The sequence below is a fragment of the Diaphorina citri genome, unplaced genomic scaffold (genome assembly GCF_000475195.1).
Source record: "Diaphorina citri unplaced genomic scaffold, Diaci psyllid genome assembly version 1.1 scaffold316, whole genome shotgun sequence".
Lineage (NCBI taxonomy): Eukaryota > Metazoa > Arthropoda > Insecta > Hemiptera > Psyllidae > Diaphorina > Diaphorina citri.
In genome coordinates, this window is record NW_007377751.1 from 211,967 (window position 1) to 233,917 (window position 21,951).

The 21,951-nt window shown below is 40.6% G+C and overlaps 1 protein-coding gene and 1 long non-coding RNA gene across 2 annotated transcripts; both read left to right on the forward strand.

Annotated features, from left to right (window-relative positions):
* Positions 1-184: 184 nt before the first annotated feature.
* Positions 185-16,713, forward strand: LOC103507481 (tyrosine-protein phosphatase non-receptor type 23). The gene is made up of 21 exons (XM_026822326.1): positions 185-609; positions 868-1,073; positions 1,391-1,568; positions 1,943-2,081; positions 2,579-2,703; positions 3,248-3,451; positions 4,315-4,556; positions 5,067-5,199; positions 5,610-5,765; positions 5,961-6,174; positions 7,208-7,410; positions 7,818-7,919; positions 8,426-8,570; positions 9,077-11,520; positions 11,789-12,004; positions 12,552-12,827; positions 14,209-14,217; positions 14,566-14,767; positions 15,026-15,166; positions 15,667-15,795; positions 16,366-16,713. Exons 1-21 carry the CDS (start codon positions 526-528, stop codon positions 16,569-16,571), a joined length of 5,754 nt encoding a protein of 1,917 aa, XP_026678127.1. The 5' UTR covers positions 185-525; the 3' UTR covers positions 16,572-16,713.
* LOC113466714 lies at positions 14,037-14,583 on the forward strand. The gene is made up of 2 exons (XR_003391033.1): positions 14,037-14,217; positions 14,536-14,583. It is a non-coding gene; the product is annotated as an uncharacterized LOC113466714 (long non-coding RNA).
* Positions 16,714-21,951: the final 5,238 nt, after the last annotated feature.

Below are 21,951 nucleotides of genomic sequence, written 5' to 3' on the forward strand. Positions count from 1 at the left end.
TTGGACTAGATATATTTCAATTTTTAATACCCGAAAATCATGGTACTGAGCAAAAGAGGAAATAAGTTGAAAATTCCATTTCTCCCCTCTTACTTTTGGAACCCCTTATTTATTGTCAAATATAAGCAGTACACTGGCTTCACCAACATAGTAGAAATCAAATTATTGTCAACTTCATTTCGTTATCATTTTCTTCTTTTTTTCTTTTCTTCGTAGTTTCGTGCTTTTTCAGAAAAAATTCAAGACGTGATTCATATTTCCGCAGTTTCACTGATAAGAAAGTGGTAGTGATAAGAGTGAATAGTGATTTTAAATTAAGTTTTCCATCCCAGCATTTTAAACTCTTGTATCCTCCCCTCCCCTCTTCCCACCCTTAGCTATGTGTATTTTGCAGTTGCAGTTGTCCTTTTCACTGATAAACAGGATTTCAAGATTCCCAATTTTCTAAATTGGATGGACTTCGCCCACTTTATGATAGCTTCTTAATTTATATTTTATTGGAAGGACAGAGGATTATTGGGAACAATGGAGGCAGTACCTCGAATGCCTATGCTGTTCTTTGACCTGAAGACAAGTCCTGAGTCGGCAGATTTCAAAGTTCTAAAAGAGGTTTGTAAACTATTATGTACCACTTATTGAACAGAAACGGTTCATCTATGTCTTTTATCACGCATTAGCATATTTTCAAAGTTTGGGTGTTGTCTTCCAGATTATGGGGATGTGGAAAATAACTCTATTGAGTGATATTGTGTAACTACCTGTTGTTGAAAGAATTCAAGGGTCAGTATTTCTTTGTTAAATGTCCATTATGATTGCAATGGTTTTGAGATCTACAATTCCATACAATTTGTCATTCTTTCTTTGCAGTACATTCAACTTGGTTATCATGAAGATCCAGAAAAATACTCGTGGGAAATTCATAATTTGGAGTCTCTAAGAGCAATGGCAGTTCACCCCCAGCACAATGTGGATGGTGTCAGTATTTTGAAGAACTACTTCTGTCAACTTACATTCCTCAGAAGTAGATTTCCTTTGACAAGAGATGGTGGACCAATTCGTATAAATTTTAGCTGGTGAGTTCAATTCTGCTCTTTTATGGTTTGTATAAAATTATTTTGGTACCTACATATTTATTTTGGTCTAACAAAGATAAGTTATAATCAAACTTGTGAACCATGATCATTTAACTTTAGGAAATGAGATGGTAAAAATAATAAATAAATTTGATTTCTTGGGGTTGTCTGCATTTAGGTACCAATCAATGGCAAGCTGAGATACTCTCAGTAAGTATGTTTATTTTATTAAATATTTTTATTTGTTTATGTCTTCATTACCTATCTTCTCTTGCTAGAGGGTTCTAAATTGTAGTTAATGCTTTTTGTTATTTCAGGAAAGAAGCATTCTCTTCAAATGTTGCATCAAGTGCTGATATTAGGTTTGAACTCCTATGCATCATGTTTAATATTGGTTCTCTACATTCCAAGCTAGGTGTTATGAATGAGAGAGTCACATCAGAAGGATTGAAACTTGCCTGTTCCCATTTTCAATGTGCAGCTTGGGCTTTTCAGGTAAATATCAGCTCAAAATCTAGGAAATTTAGTATTTTAACTTTTGCCTGGATTTTAGTTAGTGGAAAATAATGATACGTTGTAATAAGTTAGGGTCAATGTCCTAGGTATTCTGATCCTTAGGCATAGTAAACACTGGAGAAACTAAAACAAGAGTTTCATCTGTCAATGCACTATTCATGAAACTTGGTTTCACCAGTCTGCTCTATTTTTTAATGTTCTGTACAAGTTTCACAAAATGCTTTTCACTATTGTACCTACTTACATCATGCCTTGAACCTTTTACAATTACAGTTTTAAATAAATCAGGATAGAATTCTTCTATATTTTTAACTTCTAATCTCTTGTGGACTCCTTCTTCTGTTCCTCTTTAGCAACTGAAAGAAATGAGCTTTTCAGAAGTTCAGATGTCATCCTCTGTAATTAGTTTCATGGTGAACACTTGTCTGGCTCAAGCACAGGAGTGCGTGCTTGAACAAAGTCTAACGGGAAACAGAAAACCTATAATTAATGGTGAGTTATTAATTGTTATTGGTGTTGTAGCAAAAATGTGGCTGGGGGACTTTAAACAGGGAGGATATCAGCCTGTAATTTCCCTTGCTAAAAAAATAGGTAGCCAAGGTGCAGAAAGGGTATCCTTTGTTAAAAAAATTTGTAGCCTAAACCAAATCTCAGCATTGTCAGCCCAAAGCAATCACCCTGAGGCTGATTGAGGGGCTGACAAAACAATCATTCCAGGCTGATCCAGAGCCTGACAAAAAACACTGAACCCTGAAGAAAAAAAAAAAAAAAAAAAAAAGCCAGTGGGAATTGAACCCATGACCTCAAACTTGCAAGTCATGTGACTCATACTATAGATTTGTAGTAGCTTAATGGGCTGTTTGCCCCTACACCTAAGCCTCGGAGTGGGCTTTTTCTGTATGGAGTTAATCTGTGTGACTCGTACTAAAGAGATTCATTGCTTCTTTTATATGCAGCTAAGTAGTACCCTTCCTGATAATTGTTCACAGCCAAGGTAGCAGCCCAGATTGTTGATTTCTACAGCATAGCACTGAATGCATTGTCAGCAATATCCCCCGAGCAACTAAAATACGAGACAAACTGCTGTGAGGTGTTTGATGTGAAAACACATGAGGTGAGTAGACAGCTTGTAATTAGGAGACTCAGGTTCAAATCTTGGAAGAAAAGGTAAAAATCTGGGGGATTTAAAATTTAAATCCTGAAGGCATTTTTTCTCTCCTTCGAGGAGGGGGAATCATCATGGCCCCTTCATTTGTAATTAAGAAACCTGGATAAGGGGAAAAAAATTCTGTTACCTTGAATTCCCAATTTGAGAGGTTTGACTGTATTGAATTTGAGTGTATCCTACTGTTGATATTTTGCTCTTTCCCCTTCTTTTTACTTACCTATGGTCACTACATACTATTTTTCTTATTTTAAACTTCTTTTCTTATTTATTTACCATTAGTACTTTTTTCTTACTTTTTTGATAATTAAACAAGGTCTTTTGTAAACATTATGTATTGTATTATGTTGTTAAACCCAAAAAAGTTCTTTTATAAACACTATGTATTTTATTACCTATGTTGTTAAACTCATAAAATACACGAGACCTTGTTTAGACTGCTGGGGTGAAGGGATAAACAAGGTATATTCTATTCTATTATTGTTGTTTTCAGGGCTGGAAGAAGTATCTGCGTTACAAGATCCACTATTATAAGGCCATCACACTTTTATATCAGGGTATGCAGGCCGAGGAAGAGCAGAAGATGGGAGAAAGGGTCACCTACTATGATGCAGCCTTTAAGAAGCTCACCGAATCTATCGATGTGTCCAAATCCATAGCCAAGTCGGAGATCACGAGAAATTTGCACGATATAGCCGTAAGTAAAGCTTGTCTGGCTGGGAGACTTTAAACAGGGAGTATACCAGCTTAGTCTGGCTGGGGGACGTTAAACAGGGAGTAGACCAGCTTAGTCTGGCTGGGGGACGTTAAACAGGGAGTAGACCAGCTTAGTCTGGCTGGGGGACGTTAAACGGGGAGTAGACCAGCTTAGTCTGGCTGGGGGACTTTAAACAGGGAGTATACCAGCCTGAATTTCCCTTGCTAAGGAAATAGCAAAGGTTGAGTGCAAAGGGCATCCACTCGTAAAATTTGTAGCCCAAAGCAAGCACCCTAGTTAGGGCTGATTGAGAGGATGACGGAAAACGCCGACCCCGTCGGTACACGGGAAAAGGCGAAGAAAAAGAAGAAGAAGAAGCAAAATTTTACCGTCGGAAAACAAGAACTGCTTTTCTTTTGTTTTCAATAGGGTTGAAAACATTCCCTCAAACTTGACAGAAAGGTTCATTTAAAAATGTAGATCAAAATTGTCCGCGGGCCGGACCTCGAGAAAAGTACGGTTCGGCCGCTTTTTATTTCTAAACTTTAGTCTAAATAAAGCACTACTCGTGAGTAACTTGCAGGCTGGTCTCACTTTGAACGCTTAGGGAAAAAGCTCAAAAGGAATGAGCGGTTCTCAGGACTTTGCCTTTAGCCACAGGTCGCTCAAATTTTGCAGAGAGCTTCGATAGTTTATGACGATGTCGCATGAGATGTTGAAACATGTTGACTCTTTCTTATCAATAAATTTGTTTATTTTAGTCAAGTGAAGACCTATTCTCTTCTTATTTTAGTAATTATTAGCACTTGACATGGTATCCCGTTTTCAAAGTGTATTCTAATCCCGTTCGTTTCTCTGTTCAGATGATGGGCGAGGCATTCTCCTTCACCATGGACGTTATCGAGGGAAAACGCAAGGCAGCACGTAACGATAACGACTTTGTTTATCACGAGAAAGTGCCGACCCTGGATTCCCTGCCTGAATTGAAGGGCAGAGATCTGGTCAAGTGTATTCCGTTCAGTACGAATGACCGCGACATTTCCGGCCCTGATATATTCGAGAAGCTGATCCCCATGAAAGCGCATGAAGCTGCGTCCCTTTATAGGTGAGATTTTTTTTTTTCTTTTTTTTAGATATTTAATTGTTTTATAGAGAGAACTGTAACTGCTAAGGTCTTATTGTCCCGAAACCAAAGAGAGAAGAAAGACAGGATAGGAGAAAGCCAGCCGTTCCGAGAATGAACCTAATCTGTTTAGGATAAAATCCGCCCCAGGCGGGAATCAAACCCCCGCTTACAAGGCAGACGCGCTACCTTCCGAGCTAATAGTGGCGTATAGATGAGAATAAACCTATGATAACCTGTCTTGGTGGTGTGGTGGTCAAGATGCTCGCCTGGTAATCAGGAGGGTGTGGGTTCAATCCCTGTCGAGGTACGGAATTTCATCAACTAACATTAGATCTTCTAACTTTATCCTAAGCGGATAAAAGGTTCGTTCTTGAACCTACTGACTTTCTTCTATCCTAGCCTGTCATCCTCTCTTCGATTTATGGACAATAAGAGCCATGTTGTTACAGTTCCTTCTATAATTTTATTTTATTCTTTTTCGTTTTCCAGTGAGGAGAAAGCCAAACTGCTACGCCACATGAGTGCCAAGATTGAAAATCTGGATGCAGAGTTGACCAACTTTATGAGTAGTTTACAATTGGACATCATAGGAGCTTGCCAGAATCCTGAGAGATTACCCCAGGTAATAATAAGTGAAGAAGACTTATTTTATTCTTTTTCGTTTTACAGTGAGGAAAAAGCCAAACTGCTACGCCACATGAGTGCCAAGATTGAGAATCTGGATGCAGAGTTGACCAACTTTATGAGTAGTTTACAATTGGACATCATAGGAGCTTGTCAGAATCCTGAGAGGCTACCCCAGGTAATAGAGCAGTTGTGCTTACTTTGGTGAGGTTTCTAGGTGAAGGGGCAGAAAAAATGAGGAACCAGGGAATTTTTCTTTTTCTTCTACGACTTCTAGATCCGGAGATACATCGATTTAAAAAATAAAGGTAAATCTTGAACTTTGACGTCACAGCATACGCTCCCGTACGCGATGACGCCATAGTACATAACTCTGATAGTAATGAAGCCACCCTCTGTCTTGTTCAGGATCTCGTGGACAAATGTGCCGAAATGACTGCCCGGCCTGACGCTATACAAGAACTAACTAACGCCATGGCTCAGCTATCTGACAGTTATCATGATGTGGATGCTATGCTGGAAGAAATCAAAGCTCTGGTGACTGAGGAAGAAGAAAGTGAAAAGGTAAGCCACCCTCTGTTACTACTATAGCTATAAATAAATGAGAATAAAATTCTATGTCTCGGCAGGGTTCGAACCTACGCCCTCCTGTTTACGAGGCGAGCGTCTTAACCACTACGCCAAGGATCTCACTTTTTTATAAATCTCTTTCTATCTCGTTCAGGAGGCTAATATTTTCGGTTCAATTTCCCTCCCCAGGAATACCAGGAGATCATGGGTCCTCGTCCGCCGTCCATCGTAGCCACAGATTTGAAACGAGAGATGAACAAATACCTGGAGGCTCACAGGAAAGCTCAGGAATCCAATGAAACGCTACACCAAGCCATGACCTTCCATGTGGCCAACCTGAAGCTGCTCTCCCTAACACCTTCCCAACTGGAGAAACACATTCCGCCTCTCACTGAGATCAAGAGTGAGTACCGTAAGCGATAGGTTGTGGGATCGACACCCGCCCAGGTCAAACAAATTGTAGAAACAAAACAATACCTACAATAAAGTTTGAATTAAAAAAAAAAAAAAAAAAAAAAGGCGTACCTACGAGAAACAATAAAAACTCATTTTCTACTTTTGATAAAAAAAAAAAAATTGATTTTTAATTTTCCTTAATTTTCCACTTACTCCCCATGTAAATTAGATATAACCAAGGTACGACTGTGGTGATCCAAGGTACGTAAGTAGGGCGTACCTTGGTTCAAAAAAATTGACTTTGTAGAATGCATTTCACGCAAAGCTCATAAATACTGGCATTCCAAAAGTAAAATAATTAGATGGACAACAAACCAAAGTACTTTTATAGCCCTTATTTGCCCTCCTGGGATGAACAGAAAAAATTTAAAAAATAGAAATGTAAAAAGTGAACCAAGGTACGGCCATTCACCCTACCTACCTGGTACCTGCCTCGGTGGTGTAGTGGCCAAGCCTAGTTAGTTTGAAACGCCTTGTAAGTGCTGGGTCGCGGATTCGATTCCCGGTGGCGAAGTTTATCCTAAACAAATAAAATTCGTTACCGTGGCTTTCTCCCACACTGTCCTTTTCGATTTCGGGACGATAAGGCCTCCTTTTTTACAGGTTACAGTTCCTTCTATCAAACATTAAAAAGTGAGTCTCGAAAGCACTCGATTCTAATTATTCATGTCAGATGTGTTACTTCTAGCATATTTATGTACTTTTTTTTTCATAACATAAAAATCTAACATAAAAATCTTAGATATATCTATTACTTACTTACTTTCTTATCCGGTTGTACAGGACATGAAAGTCCACTTGCTCTGATGAGCCTTCTCCACCTCGGTCTATCTTGTGCTGTCTGTTTCCACATCTGTTATAACGAAAAAATCTCATCCAAACCAAATTTTTTGTAACAAAAAAATCTCATCCAAACCAAAAAAATCTCATTGGTTTGGATACCAAATTTTTATGACATGAAAACTCCCTTCTATTTGCAGCGCCGGAAACCGAGAAAACGGTGGGCGTTCTGGAGCATCTCGTATCTAAAGTAGAAGAAATGCGACATCAGCGGTCCCAATTTCTGTCGCAGTTACGGCAAGATCTGTTGAATGATGAGATTACATCGCAGCTAGTGACGGTCAAACAGTCGGAGTGTTTGGAGACCGTGTTCGAGTCAGCCTTGGCCAAACATAACATTGTGGTAAGTTATATGGTTGGTTTGTTTCAAGTGCCAGAAATTGACGATTAGGTCATTTTTTTTATTGTATCCCAAAATTTTCCGGTAATATCTTCTGTCTGAGCATTTAAAATATGGTGAGCATTCATTTCTGCTTGTTGGGGACACAGAGGACATATAGGGGAATTCTTACATCCAGAAAAGGGGGAAAGATTATGTGAATCAAAACTTGGGTGAGAAAAATTTATCAGGACATGAGGTGCACAATAGGGCTGCCTGGAAAATGAAACCGTACGAAAGAAATCTGTAGAAGAGGCAAAACACTCGAAACATATTATGTACATTTAAAAAAGAAGAAGAAGAAGAAGAAGAAGAAGAAGAAGAAGAAGAAACAACAAAAAACAAACTAACATGGTTTTATTCTTCCGCAGATCAATCTCATCGAGAAGAACCTGCAAGCGCAGCCACGCATCTTATCCGCACTCACCGCTGCGTATACTGCATGCGCACCCATGCGCACTTCTCTCTCTGAGGTAATTATTATAACGTGCGCACATATCTCTCCGAGATATTTATTATAACAAACTATCAGGTTTGCCCATGATTCGCCACGAAAATGTTGCTGGTGGGTAACAGGCCTTATTGCACAATTGCACATCTACATAGAAGATAATATTAAGATCTCTACCAAATTTCATCTTTCTCGCCTCCACACGCACCCAATTCTTGCTTTTATATAATGTTTTTTTTTTGGCGGGAATTGAACCCGCGACCTAGTGGTTAGGTACTAGACAGACGCGCTACCATCCAAGCTAACTATAAAGTAAAAGATAATCACCGATTTACTGATACTTACTAACATTCCGTGTCGGGTTCATCACACCTATATCTTGTGTTTCCAGTGGTTCGCCACTTGGATCGCCGTGTCGTTTGCCGCTGTCAGGTCCTCATGGGTGCAAGTTTGACTCAGCTGAGGGCAGGTGAGAAAAAACCTGATGTTCTCAAACTAATTTACTGATGTTCTCTTGGTGACTTCCAGGTAGTACATCGACGCAACTCAGTACTGGCAGCTCTGAGAGCTTCGTACGATGCATATGAAGATCTGAGAGCCAAAACTAAACGCGGCGTAGAGTTCTACGAGAAACTTGGCAACACTGTGAGCAAACTACAGACCCGAGTACGAGGTGAGACATTTGGCAATTTTTTTTAAAGGGGTTTGATAGAGGGAACTGTATCTGTTAGGGTCTTATCGTCCCGAAATTGAAGGGAGAAGGAAGACGGGATAGGAGAAAGCCAACCGTTCCGAGAACAAACCTTATCCGTTCAGGATAAAATCCGCCCCGGGCGGGAATCGAATTCGCGGTCTAACACTTACAAGGCAGACGTGTTACGAACCAAGCTAACTAGGCTGGCTAAGTTAGGTGTTAGAATGTCTTTAGTAGTGTCGTTACTTTTCAACTTTTAATGAATAAGTCTTGTTGAAAAGCTGTCTAAAGAAATAAAATTCGTGCAATGTTTACACTTTACTTTACAGTCAAACATTCCTCGATTTTAGAATGCTTCGATAGAACTCAGTTGGTAGTTCAGAACAAAACAATGAGTAACCTACTTGATGGAAACCCCTTACTGTGAAAACCAATAGATATCTAAGAGTAAATTAACCCTACCCCCTTTCCCCTCTCATTTCCAGGCACCTGCAAAGTCCAAGAAGAAGAGCGCCTCGCTCAACTCAAGAAAGAAAACAAAGTACTTCCCCGACACAAGAGAAAAGTCGAGGCCGTCCCTAAAGTTCCACCTTCTGAAGACTCCCCCCATCCGACGACAACGGGGCCCAAACTGAAAGACTACCTAGCGGCCGGAGGGGGCTATTCCAAACCCGGAGGGTATGCCTCGGGCTACCCCAGTGATTATTCGTACCCCATGGCACCGGCTGGGGTCAGACCAACCCCAGTGGGGTCTGAAATGAACACCGAGGTGAAGACAGACTCTAACGTGGGTCCCTACTCATCTTACCCTGGAAGTAATGGGACACAGCCCAGCTACTCTCCAGCAACTGTGTCAGCAGCTAACGGAGTCTCAAGTGGGTCGTACCCATCACCAAATATGTCATCGCATTCCTCAAGTAATTCCAATCCTGGAGGTCCTAATCCAGGGGCTTCTCATGATAGTGGATACCCTTATCCAACACAAACTCCTGGAGGTTACCCGAGTGGATATGGTCAGGAGAAAAGTGGAGTTAGTGGAAGCCATAACTATCAGACTGGGGGATCTGGTAGTGCCAGCTACAGTGCTCCAACATATTCACCAGGAAACCCGCAAACGTATACTCCAAACCCAAGTTCTGCCTATTCACAACAGTACACCGGAGGGAATCCACAATCCTATGGACCATCCCAAGCCATTCCTGAAGGCCATTCCTCTAACGTCCCATCGGGGTATTCTCAAAGCTCGGTGCCATCAGAGAGGATGTCTTACCCTCAAAGAACATCGCAACCGGAGACGTCCGCAAATCCACCAACCTCTCAGTATGCATACACAGCCCCCTCCTATACAACCCCACCTTACAACTATTCCCAAGCAACGGACTCCCAGCCATATACCGCAGATGTGGGCAAAAACGATGGTTCTTCAACGACATATGCCTCTCAGACATCCACCAATGTGTACACATCTCAAACAGCCTCTAGTTCCAATGCTACCGCGGGTTACACAACAAGTTACACACCCTATCAGTACCCAACGTCCACAACACCTGTCACCCATCCGACTTACGTCAACACAGCGTCCCAACCTACGCCTTACGCTGGTTATGCAACCAGCACTGCGTCCACTAGCTACCCCTCCAACAACTCCAGTTATGCAACCAACAATGCTAATAGTTACCCGGGGAATATTACCTACCCCAGTAATACAGCTAGTCCTGCTCCCCAATATGGATATCCCGGGTATACCGCCCAAGACACGGCATCCTCCGGGTATACCTCGCAGACAGGGCCCTATCCTTACCCTAGCACAGCGCCGAGTCCCTATAGTGGTCAAGCGGCCCCATATTCCAGCCAAACCTATGGCACACCCGCGCAAAGTTATCCTTACCCTAGCGGACAATATGATCAAACCCAGAACGTTCAACCTTACGCCAGCCCAGCAACTAGTTTACCCCAGTATACAAACACGTCTACCGTTACTCCACAGTCTATTCCAACATCCCAACCATCAGAGTATGCTACGTACGGTCAGAGCTACGGACAAACCGACAGTCCGTACGGAGTACCTGCTACGGCCTCTCAACCTTCGTATCCTACAGTCTCCCAACCTTCCTACACCACGGGGACCCAACCAACTTACGGCAGCGTAGGGAGTGACATGTCCTACAGCACCCAAGCATACGCGAGTACAGGAAGTAGCCAAACCGGTCAACCAGTCCCGCAGACCCTTGCCTCCTACACAGCAAGCTATCCGTCTTACCCAACCAGCCAGGACGGTAGCTTCCCGCAAGACCCAAGCTTTTCCCCGTACACCCCCGATCAGAAGTACCCCACCTCGAACTACTCTTACAACTCTTCCTACGTCAACGCAGGACATGCGAGCTATCTCCAAACCCAATCCTCTTCCTACACCCCGCACGAGTTAACATCCTCCGCACAGAATTATTATAATGTCCCCTATGGTACCCAATCCTATATGCAAGCGAACGGGAATTCCTATGTCAATACAACGCCATCGTCACTGACTTCACCAGATGTGGGAACGCCACTTTCGCCAACGGGTTCGCATAATGCCAGTTGGCAGAATACCTCGTCCCAATATAACTCTTCACAGACCGAATATAACTCTTCACAGTCCCAATATAACTCTTCGCAAGCCCAGTATAACTCTTCATCCCAGTACAACACTTTAGCGTCTAACGTGGACTTACTTGCGGATCTGGACGTTCACATTACCCAGTCTCCTCTCATACCGTCATCTGATGTGACGGCTAAAATGTCTACCCTATCATTATCAAGTGTGACCACTACTGCGACCTCAACTGTGACGACTAGTAGTGTGACCGCTACTACTAGTGTGACGAGTGAGGATACTAAGAGTGCTGAAGGCAGCGGTGCTAGTGAACAGCCGGCTCCTGTAGAGAAAAAGGTGAGCGGGTTTAAAAAGATCTTAGAAGCATAGATTAAGCTCCAATACTGTAAAAAAAATTGAAAACTAACGGAAACTTGATAAATTAAAATTAATGAGAGAGTGAATGGATGTAAATTTTCCAATGAGCAGACTGTATGGCGTATGCTTATCGCAAATGTTTTATGGTATTTTTTTCCTCGACAATTCTCAGTTTATCGTCCCGTACCGAGGTGAAATTCTGAAACTATGTACAATATTTGTTCTAATTTGCAACTTTCCTTTTCAGACTTCAGAAGACCTCACGTCGATTCTCAGCAACACCTCATTCATCGCTCCCAAACCTCCCACTCAATCTACAGACATCGCTCTGGACAAGGAAGCCCTCACTCAGCTAGCACAGGATGCTGAGAAGCTGGAGAAAGTAGTGGAAACACTCACAACGAAAACCCTGAGTGGACCCACACCCCTGGATGCTAAGTGGAAGGAGTTGACTGATCTACAGGTATGGATTTTTTTTTATTTTTCATTTTAGTTCTATCTATCATCTATTATAGTTCCATCTATCACCTATTATAGTTCTATCTATCATCTATTATAGTTCTATCTATCAAATTTGGTAGTTAGATCTATACCCATTTAAGTCTTAAGGTAGGAACACACTACCATCAAGTCACGTGAACTCATGGGTAGACAGACAGATAAAGCTCAAAATTTTCCCATAATATTGTAGGTAATCTCGTTCAGGACAGCCAAAATAGCGTGATGTGATATTTGTGTGTTTCTACCTTTATTGTCCCAAAATCGAAGAGAGAAAAGGACAGGATAGGAGAAAGCCAGCCTTTCCGAGAACGAACACTGTCTGTCGACCTAACGCTCACAAAGCAGGCGCTCTACCTCCCAAGCTAACTAAACTTTCAAATCATCTTCTTCTCCTTGAATATTTGATCTCAAACAGCCACAACCATGAGTTTGGAGCTAAATAAAAACACGATTTTTTTTTTCAAGTCGTAACCATGAGCTTGGAGCTAAAAAAACACTTTTTTCCACAGGCAAAAGACTCTGTGCAGCAAAGCATCTCCGTAGCGCGCTGCTACCCGATGAAGAATCGCAGCCCCGACATTCTTCCCTACGATAGCTCCCGTGTTGAACTCCCCTCCACTAAGGACGACTATATTAACGCCTCCTACATCCGATGCCCGGCCCTGCCTAACCCTCCGCCTCTGATTGTGACTCAGGCCCCGCTCAACTCAACAGTGGGGGATTTCTGGACCATGGTCTGGGAGCAGAGTGTTGAACTGGTCGTGTGTTTACTCACTGATCAAGAGGTGAGTTATTTCATATTTTTATTCATTGTCTTTGTCTGGCCGTGGGACTTTAAACAGGAAGGATGCCAGTCTGAAATTTCCCTTGCTGAAAAATAGCAAAAGTTGAGTGCGAAGGGCGTCCACTAGTAAAATTTTTGTAGCCCAATTGTCAGCCCAAAGCAATCACCCTAGTTAAGCCTGATTGAGAGGCTGACAAAAAACGCCGACCCTGTCTGTACACGGGAAAAGGCGAAAAAGAAGAAGAAGATTCACATTTTCTTAGTAATCTTCGTGACCGGAGTGGAGATCACACTGGGCTTAACTAACACACCGGAGGCCCCGGGCAGAGTCGAAGTTTTTTCGGCTATTTGTAAGGAATACGGATTGTACTCAGCTCAGCCTCGTGAGGACAATTGAGTAGTTACTATTCAAGTAGCGACCAGTGGCGATATTGCCCGCGTAAAAAGACAAATGTAAATGCAATTTCTTTGTGTTATTATGTCACAACTTTGGTGCTCACTGCAGCATTGTAGGATTTTTCCCAATAAGTATCTCCATATCAATAAACTGTATCAATAAAGATACTTGTAGCATATCAATAAACTGTAAACCTCACTTTAGATACTTGTAGCATATCAATAAACTGTAAACCTCACTTAGAAAAAGGGCTCGTACGGGGCCCCCAACGGCCGATGCTTCCTCTTTTGGGGTTCTGAGCTTTTTACTTTCTATTACTACAGTATAGCGAGCTATAATAGTAATGAAAGTATTGCAATCGGTTCAAATTTTCAAAATCGGGAAATGGATAATGTTCGTTCTCGGAAGGGCTGAATTTCTCGTATCCTGTCTTGGTTCTATCTTCGAATTCGGGACGACAGGTCCCTCCGTCAAACCTCTTTAAAAAAATCTAGGACTAGGCTGGAGATGGATGGCTTTCAGTGAAATTCGGCTCTCCTTTCTCACATACTCGAGGGCGGCCTAATATCGAGACACTCGAACATTACCTCATAGATTGTAACACAGGCAGAGATCAGATGTAGTCTGGCAAACATTACCTGGACTAGATGAGGCTTTTTTTGAGATTTTTTTGATTGATAATTTTAAAATTTCGCGGTTGAAGAAGAATCGAAATAAAAATATCGATATTTTGAAATCGATTCCATTCGATTCGATAACAAAAACAAAACAACCGCGGGAAAGTTTGAATATAATATAAAGAAAATTTGAAAAAGGAACTCATATAACAAACCATTTTGAGTTTGCGTGCTTATATTATCAGTAAAATAACAGCACGAAAAGCTGACATCATCATCATCATCATCAAGGTGGAGGAGGCTGAATGCTGAAAATTTTCCTCGAAAAAAGCAAGAATCTTTGTTAAATTCAAGTGTTCTTATTTCAGTTGATAAAGGTAAGTGAGCTAGATATTGAAGTAGAGTCCAGGTATGTTCGTCCAAGATCAGCTCTACATCATTGCCCTAAAATTGGGATTGATACCATTACTTCCGAGCAGATGTAAAAAATGTGTAGTCAGCTTACAATACAATGTAGCGAGTAGATGTAAAAAATGTGTAGTCAGCTTACAATGATATGGAACACACTTTTGGATATTATTGGGTCTGTCTGTAAACCCATGGATTAAATTGCATGACAGAGGATATGAGCTTGAGGCACCAAACTTGACCAACATTAAGGTTAACAGCTAGCTATCTACCTTTCATATTTTCAGGGACCCATTGCAATTTAATACCTACTGTAGCTGATCAATCAACCAACAATGAATCAAGCTGAAGTAACCAAACTTGTATCCCGATTACGGATCCCAATCCTGGCTAAGCACAGAAGATTACGTAATCCTGAAGGCCCACAAGGGCGAGTAAAGAAACTCAGATCTATTGTAACAGCACTGCTGAAATATGAAAGGATAGAAGTGTATCACTATGATGGTGATGAAGCCAGAGGTGAGAGTTTGTCAAGTTCCTATTTATTGAAAGATGTAATAATAGTTTAAAGATAACCCTACTCTTGTATGGAAGCAGTTGTTTTTGTAGCAGTGCCTCCTTTTGTCACAAGTCCTCCTTGTCAGTAACTCAAACTTGTAACTTTGCAGAAGCAGTAACTCAAACTTGTTTTTGCTATGGTTATCACTTTATGTAAATGTAAATGCAATTTCTTTGTGTTATTATGTCACAACTTTGGTGCTCACTGCAGCATTGTAGGATTTTTCCCAATAAGTCCAGATCTTGTACAGTTAGCATCTACCGTGTCCGCGTCGAGGAAAAACTTACTCCGAGATCGCGAACACTTGAAGTTTGCTCATCAGTGTGTGCTGTATTATACTCAAGACTTACTTATGAGAAGTAAGTAATCATCTTCTTTTTATTCGCCTTTTCCCGTGTACAGACGGGGTCGTCGTCAGCCTCTCAATCAGCCCTGGGGGGCTGACATTTGGTTTTGGCTACAAATTTTACGAGTGGATGCCCTCCGCTCTCAACCTTTCCTATTTCCTTAGCAAGGGAAATTCAGGCTGGTATACTCCCTGTTTAAAGTCCCCCAGCCAGACTAACCTGGTTTACTCCCTGTTTAACGTCCCCCAGCCAGACAAGCTTGAGAATCTCAAACAACGTTGAGGATAAAATTTCATACCTCGGCTAGGATTGAACCCACGCCCTCCTGATTATCAAGCAGGCGTCTTGGGTACCACACCACTTAAGTAATGTATTTCTTTAATTAGATTCGTATAAGCTTGACCCAATCTTTAGGGTTGTTTATTTAATTATATTTCGTAACTGATTGTTCGAAATACTTTGAATATGAGCCATTTTAACACATTTTCCCTTTTAATGAATTTGGATTTCAGGAGGCGTTTTAAGCAGGACCTCATTCGAAGAGAAGAGACCCAAAACTCATTCTAGACTCCCTTCTCAGGACTTTCTGGGAAGTAAAGACTTCAGTGCTGTGCAATATACCGTGGACTATACGGGATTAGGTAAGCGCCTGCCTTGTAAGAGCTAGGTCACGGCTTCGATTCCCGCCCGGGGCGGATTTTTTCCCCAAACATATAGGGGTCGTTCTTGGAACGGCTGACGTTCTCATATCCTGTTTTTCTTCTTCTCTCTTTTATTTCGGGACGATAAGACCTTTCTCTGGTGTTACAGCTCCCTTTTCTTTTTCTAAAAAAAAGGGGGATGGGGGATGAGAGGCATACTACGAGATGGGCATGCTACGACACAGATCACACGCGTCTAATGTAGCAGTTGTTTCATTGCTACGAAATTAAAACGGCGGTCAAACACTCATCTTGTCAAAAACAAAATCTTCTTTTTCTTCTTCTTCCTCCTCCTCCTCCCAGCCTTTTAATATTTAAATAGGGTCGGCGTTTTGTGTCAGTCTCTTCCAGGTAGCCCTCTTGTGTACCTCATGTCCTGATAATTTTTTTATCATCCAGGTCTTGATTCACACAATCTTTCCACCTTTAATCGGTCTACCTCGCTCTTTTCTCATTGAATAACAATGACGATAATCTTATAACCAGTAAACAATTTCCATTGTATTTCAGAGGACCCAGGCTCGGCCAGTAAGAAAGGCCACTCTAGGAAGTCCTCTTCCTCCTCCATTTGTAGCTCGAGTAACAAGGCCGAACTGTTCTCAAGTCAGCTGGGCACGCTGGACAAGCTGGCAACCCTGTCCACACCACAGGACCCTCTGAGCCAGATTGACCCGCTGTGGCCCATTAAGAAAGAAAAGGATCCGCCCAACCAGTGAAATGGAAAGCCTTGACTAATGACTTTTTTTAAGTTTGTAATCGAATATAGGCATTAGGTGATAATATAGCCCTCGTTTTTTTTCATTTTTTATATACCTATACAGGGTGGTTGCGAACCACGCTTATATCTCAGAAACGGCTAGGAATTAAGGAATGAAATAAACGGCATCATGTAGATGAAATTTTGATGATTAAAAGTCTAAATCCACTTGTTACAATGGAATGAATTAACTCATAAAAAAACATTCAACTCAATCCATAATACTATGACATGAAAGAAAAGAACCTGTTTTCTAATTTAAAAAGAAAAGAAAACAGAATTGGTAATGATCACCAGATCACAGTGGTGAGATAGTGCAAATGAATCAGACAGGGTCTTGTAAAAAATGGTTCAGTTGTTAGCCAATGAAAGTTAAATGAGATAGGTTATTGGGGTATCTCCCTCAATGGAAAATATCATTCTTACCCTGTAAATATCCCTGTGAATGTGAATGTCCCTTTTACCCAAGTACTTTTTGTTGAGGTATGAGGCAAGTCACTCCAATATCAGGTACACCTGATCAGGTCTGCCTGATAGTGAGTGGCTGGCCTAAGTCATAGAGGGTACTTACCTACCTGTATCAACAACAAAAGATCTTTTCAAGCCCTTGAAAGATTTCTATGTACTTACTTTTACTTAAGTATCTACCTTAATCAAGAACTTAAAAGATCTCTAAGTACAAGCCCTTGAAAAATCCCTAAGTAGGTACTTACTTACCTACCTTAGGTAAGTATTCAACAACTTGAAAATTTCTACAAGGTTAGAAATCGTCCGAATTCGAACCCTGTATGGAATGTTTCCACTTGGTGTGATTTCTAGGATTTTAGGACCCGCAGACAAGACCCTAAACCCAATGAGTTTACTCATTGGAGACCCTTTGTATATGAGTGTGGGAACAATAGGTTGATCATAGGGGGTGTAGGACTCTGACTTCTAACTGCCTAGAATCCCTAGAACTATAGGTCTAGCGCCTGGAATTATATACCTAGGGGTTGATGTCTAGATCACCCTAGATCCCTAGACTCTAGGGCCTAGAGGATAGGACCATAGAAATTTAGACTTTTGAAGATTTGAAAGACAATAGTCGAACGAGGTGAGTTCTTAATTTTCACTCGACGATTTTGAAAATTTAATTTACCTCGATGGTTAATGGTCAAGACGCTCGGCTGGTAAACAGGAGGGTGTGAGTTCAATCCCAGCCGAGGGGGTCCCACGAGGGGCTTTTATTTATGAATGAATTCTACAGCTTAACCTCTAAGCTAAGACTTGGGTCTATCGCTTCTTTTATCAATGCCACTACTGCACTAGTCATTTCTCGGACTCCTTATACTCACAAAATAAACAATAGGTACATAAGTACTTCACTATTCCAAGCAAGTAGGTATAAAGTGTCATCTCATCTCTCAAGTATGCAGTTGACACCACTAGTCGACCACGCGTTGAATACACAATAACTACAAATTACAACATGACCCAGCTCAAATATTGAATCAGAGGCAGCTGTGATCAGTGGTCATATTGAATCAGACGTCTACATAATATAAAGTAACCACTTACTATCTAAGTAAATACGGTAAGTACTTAGGGTATGGACGTATGTTTTATGGTTATTACATCCCTAGGGAAAATGTGTCCGAGGTATAATTTTCTTTTCCACCTGTAGCTAACTGATTTTATCAAGAGAGAGGGGAGGAGGAGGATTAGGTAAATACAGAAAGGGAGAGAAAGAAAGAGAGAGAGAGAGAGATTGATTGATTGATTGATTAATATTTCTCATTTATTTCACATATAATAAATTACAATTTTTGTCATCTCCTAAGCTATTGCCTAACTTCTTGGAGATGGGCCTCTCTCATTATAATTCTAATTTATATGATTCAATGCAATATGTAATCAAGATATTATGAACCGATAACTGCCTAAATAAAAAATTTAGGTATAAAAACAGATAAATAAATAAATAAATCCATAACTAATATTTTGTAACCATACCGATTTAAGGGGTACGGTTACCCCAGTGGTAACGCTCTTGCTTGTCATGCAGAAGGTCCCGGGTTCGAATCCCATCATCGACACAATTTTGTACTCGTTTTTCGATTGCAAATGTTTCAACGGGTTACTTTCTAGTGTTCTCGTGTTGTCCCAGCACCTGAATGGGAAGTATCGTTCTTCTCGCCTATCTGATGAGAGGCATACTACGATAGCCGATGGCCCTACTTATACCAATGGGGCAGGATAAAAGAACGTGAGCCGTTCCGAGAACGAACCTTACAAGGCAGGAATCTGTTGTGTATGATGGTGGTTTCGAACCAGTGTATTTCGGTTTTCCAATATCCAATATTGGCTAGAGTGAATTTGTTTTATTGATAGGATATAAAAACGGCGGTAAAACACAAATCTGTTTTTTAAAAGGTTTGACGGGGGAACTGTAACTACTAAGGTCTTATCATCCCGAAATCGAAGAAAGAAGGAAGACAAAATAGAAGAAAGTCAGCCGTTCCGAGAACGAACATTCTAAAAAATAAAATAAAATAATAAATACACTCACCTGTGGATAGAAGGGCGCAATGACAGGCCCCGTCACTTCATCCTCCCGATCCAAATTGACCGCTCAATAGCTAGTTGGATAAGGCGTTGGACTTGTGACCCGTAGGTCCTTGGTTCGAGTCCCGCCACAGCATAGTGAAATTTAGCACTGGAGTGAAATATAGCAGCCCTTACAGAGTCCCTGATTAGTAATTTTTAATTCACAAATTGAAAATAAGTCGAAATAAAAAGTCACAAATAAATCAAGTCACTGACTAGTTTGAAAAAGTCCTTAATTAGATAAATAATGTCATTAGCTAGTGTGAAAAGGTCCCTGATTAGTGATTCGTTGAGTAGAGTGTTAATAGTGTTAATAACTACACTGTAGGGGTAATTAGTGAAATAAAGTCGCTAATTATTAGTTCAAGAAATTCCCTGATTAGTGAAATAGGTACAGTTGGTAACTAGTGAAGATTTTTCAGAAGTAAAACTTACTAGGAACAATTTGAAGTGATAAAAGTATGTATTATTAATTTTTATTAGAGTTACTCATAGCTATAATTATTTTACATATGGTTTAACAAATTATTGTGAATAATCGAAATTCTATTAGTTGTAATTTATTAAATTTTTTATTCCACTTATTAGAGAAAGAGAAAAAAATGCACTGTTTTACATATTTAATAGTACGTTAATTTATTTTCATATTTTTTCTTTACCTGACTTTTCAAACAGAACAATATACTATTTATGCATCCATTTCTATTATGGTAAAATTAGCACTGTGCATTACTTTGTGGTAGTTTCTTTTATACCGATTTCCAGGAAAAATTCGGACAGGAAATATCCGCCATGGTCTGGATTCGAACCCAGCACATCAGGATTGAGAGTCAATACTCGGCCTCAAAGATTGGCATACCTGGAAAAAAAGGTCTGAAAATACCTCCAGAAAGAGGGTCTGATTGACGTAGACGTAACACAATAGATTAGTAGGCATCCACAACGGAGAACCGACCATCGACACTCGCCTAGTACCGTCCCAAGAGAAAAACAAACCATGCTAATGAATAAAGAAATGTTTTCAACGGAGCCTTGACCATAGTAACCGAACCTCGCGAAATATCAATAAATTGAGCTGAGAATTTTTTATGTGAGGGTCTCGGCGAGGGTCTATGGTCGTCGTTTTGGTCGCACACTTACGCCCCTTGTCATATGACAGCTTTGTGAAACTTCCCAGAGTAGAAATCCGAACCACACTTTAGAAACCCCTGATTCAAAACTCCACGGAGGGGCCCTCATTTCTCACGTACCTACTTCACGAAACACTCTGTATAACTCTATGTAGTTCTCAGGACTCACCACCACGTAGCGCCAGCATCGAAAACACATGTTCGTGAGATCGTGAAGTTGCAAACTTTTCATGTTTATCAAAATTTTAGTTTGTTTTGAACCGTTGATCAGTGCGGAACGTTGACGCCAGTGATAAGAGGAAATAAAGTTTAAAAAACATGGCTTCAGACGTAAAAGTGAGAAAAGGCGAACGCGGTAAAAAGTGCATTTTAGATAGCGACCTGTGTGTTTCTTTGAAAGATATTTTAGTTTCTTTTAACGCCCCTATTAGTGAAGAGCATGCTTGGGCCCTTGTGTACCAGTATGCCAAGTGTTTTTGTGGTGAAGTCAGTGAAAACGAAAAAGATGTCTCATCAAAACTAGTGACCAAACCAAAAGCTATTTTCCTGCACAGGGATGGTTATGTGCATGCGAAAACCGTTCTGGACTTGGAAGGAACACACATTCCTACTGACTCAGGTAAGGGGAAGTTCCTTGACTTGTTTTCAGTCTGTGCTTTTTAATTTAATTAAAGGTGCAGTCTAAAGTTGTGCCCCACTCACCATTGCATGAGGTTGTAAACATTGTGCTCTGACGTTTTGAACTTTTCATGCTAATCCTCTCCCACTATTATGCAAAGAAATTTTGGAGGATTTTTGAACAACTCATTTTTAAACTCAACCTTTAATCCAGTCCACTTACTCAAATTTTTCAAATGTGTCTTTCACTGCAGATACCCCTGTTAACATGCCTAATGCCTTTTTACTTTTCCCCATTTAATTTTAACAGGAAAAAGAAGAAAAAATCACTAAACTAGAAATATTATAATCTTAGAATATCCACCCATCTAAATTGAGAGGAAAAAATCCCTATTGGCGTGTTTATGGCAGGATAAACAAGGTATATTCTATTCTATTCTATTCTATTGGGGGTTTTTAATCTCAAAGTGTTAGATTAAAATTTCCACTGAAAAGTGGAAAAAAGCCTGCTCTAAGGAATCTTCTGCATAAAAAGATGAATAAGCAACAAATTTACAACAAAGAGCTAGGTTAGTACTTAGGTAGTTCAGAAAGTGGATTGAAATGGTCATAAAATTTCAAATAAAACTTTCCTTGGTGCAGGAATACTAAATCATTAGTCTGGTATATCCTGAGAATAAACACAAAGAAATATCCTCTCTAGATAAAATAATTGAATGTAAATAAATATGTACATAGAAAGAATGACTGAGTCTCACAGACATGGAAAGTAAATTATCTTCAGCCCCCCTAAGTACAAAATATCCTCAGAATAATTACCAAGTCTAATTCCATGTGCAGAGAAATGACTTAAGTGCAGGGCAGCCCAAGTAGGTATCAGAGTACCACTAGGGTGAAGTTACCCTCTAGTAACCCTCTAATCCAAGGTCTTTTTTTTAAGAGGTTTGACAGAGGGAACTTTAACTGCTATGGTCTTATCGTCCCGAAATCGAAGAGAGAAGGAAG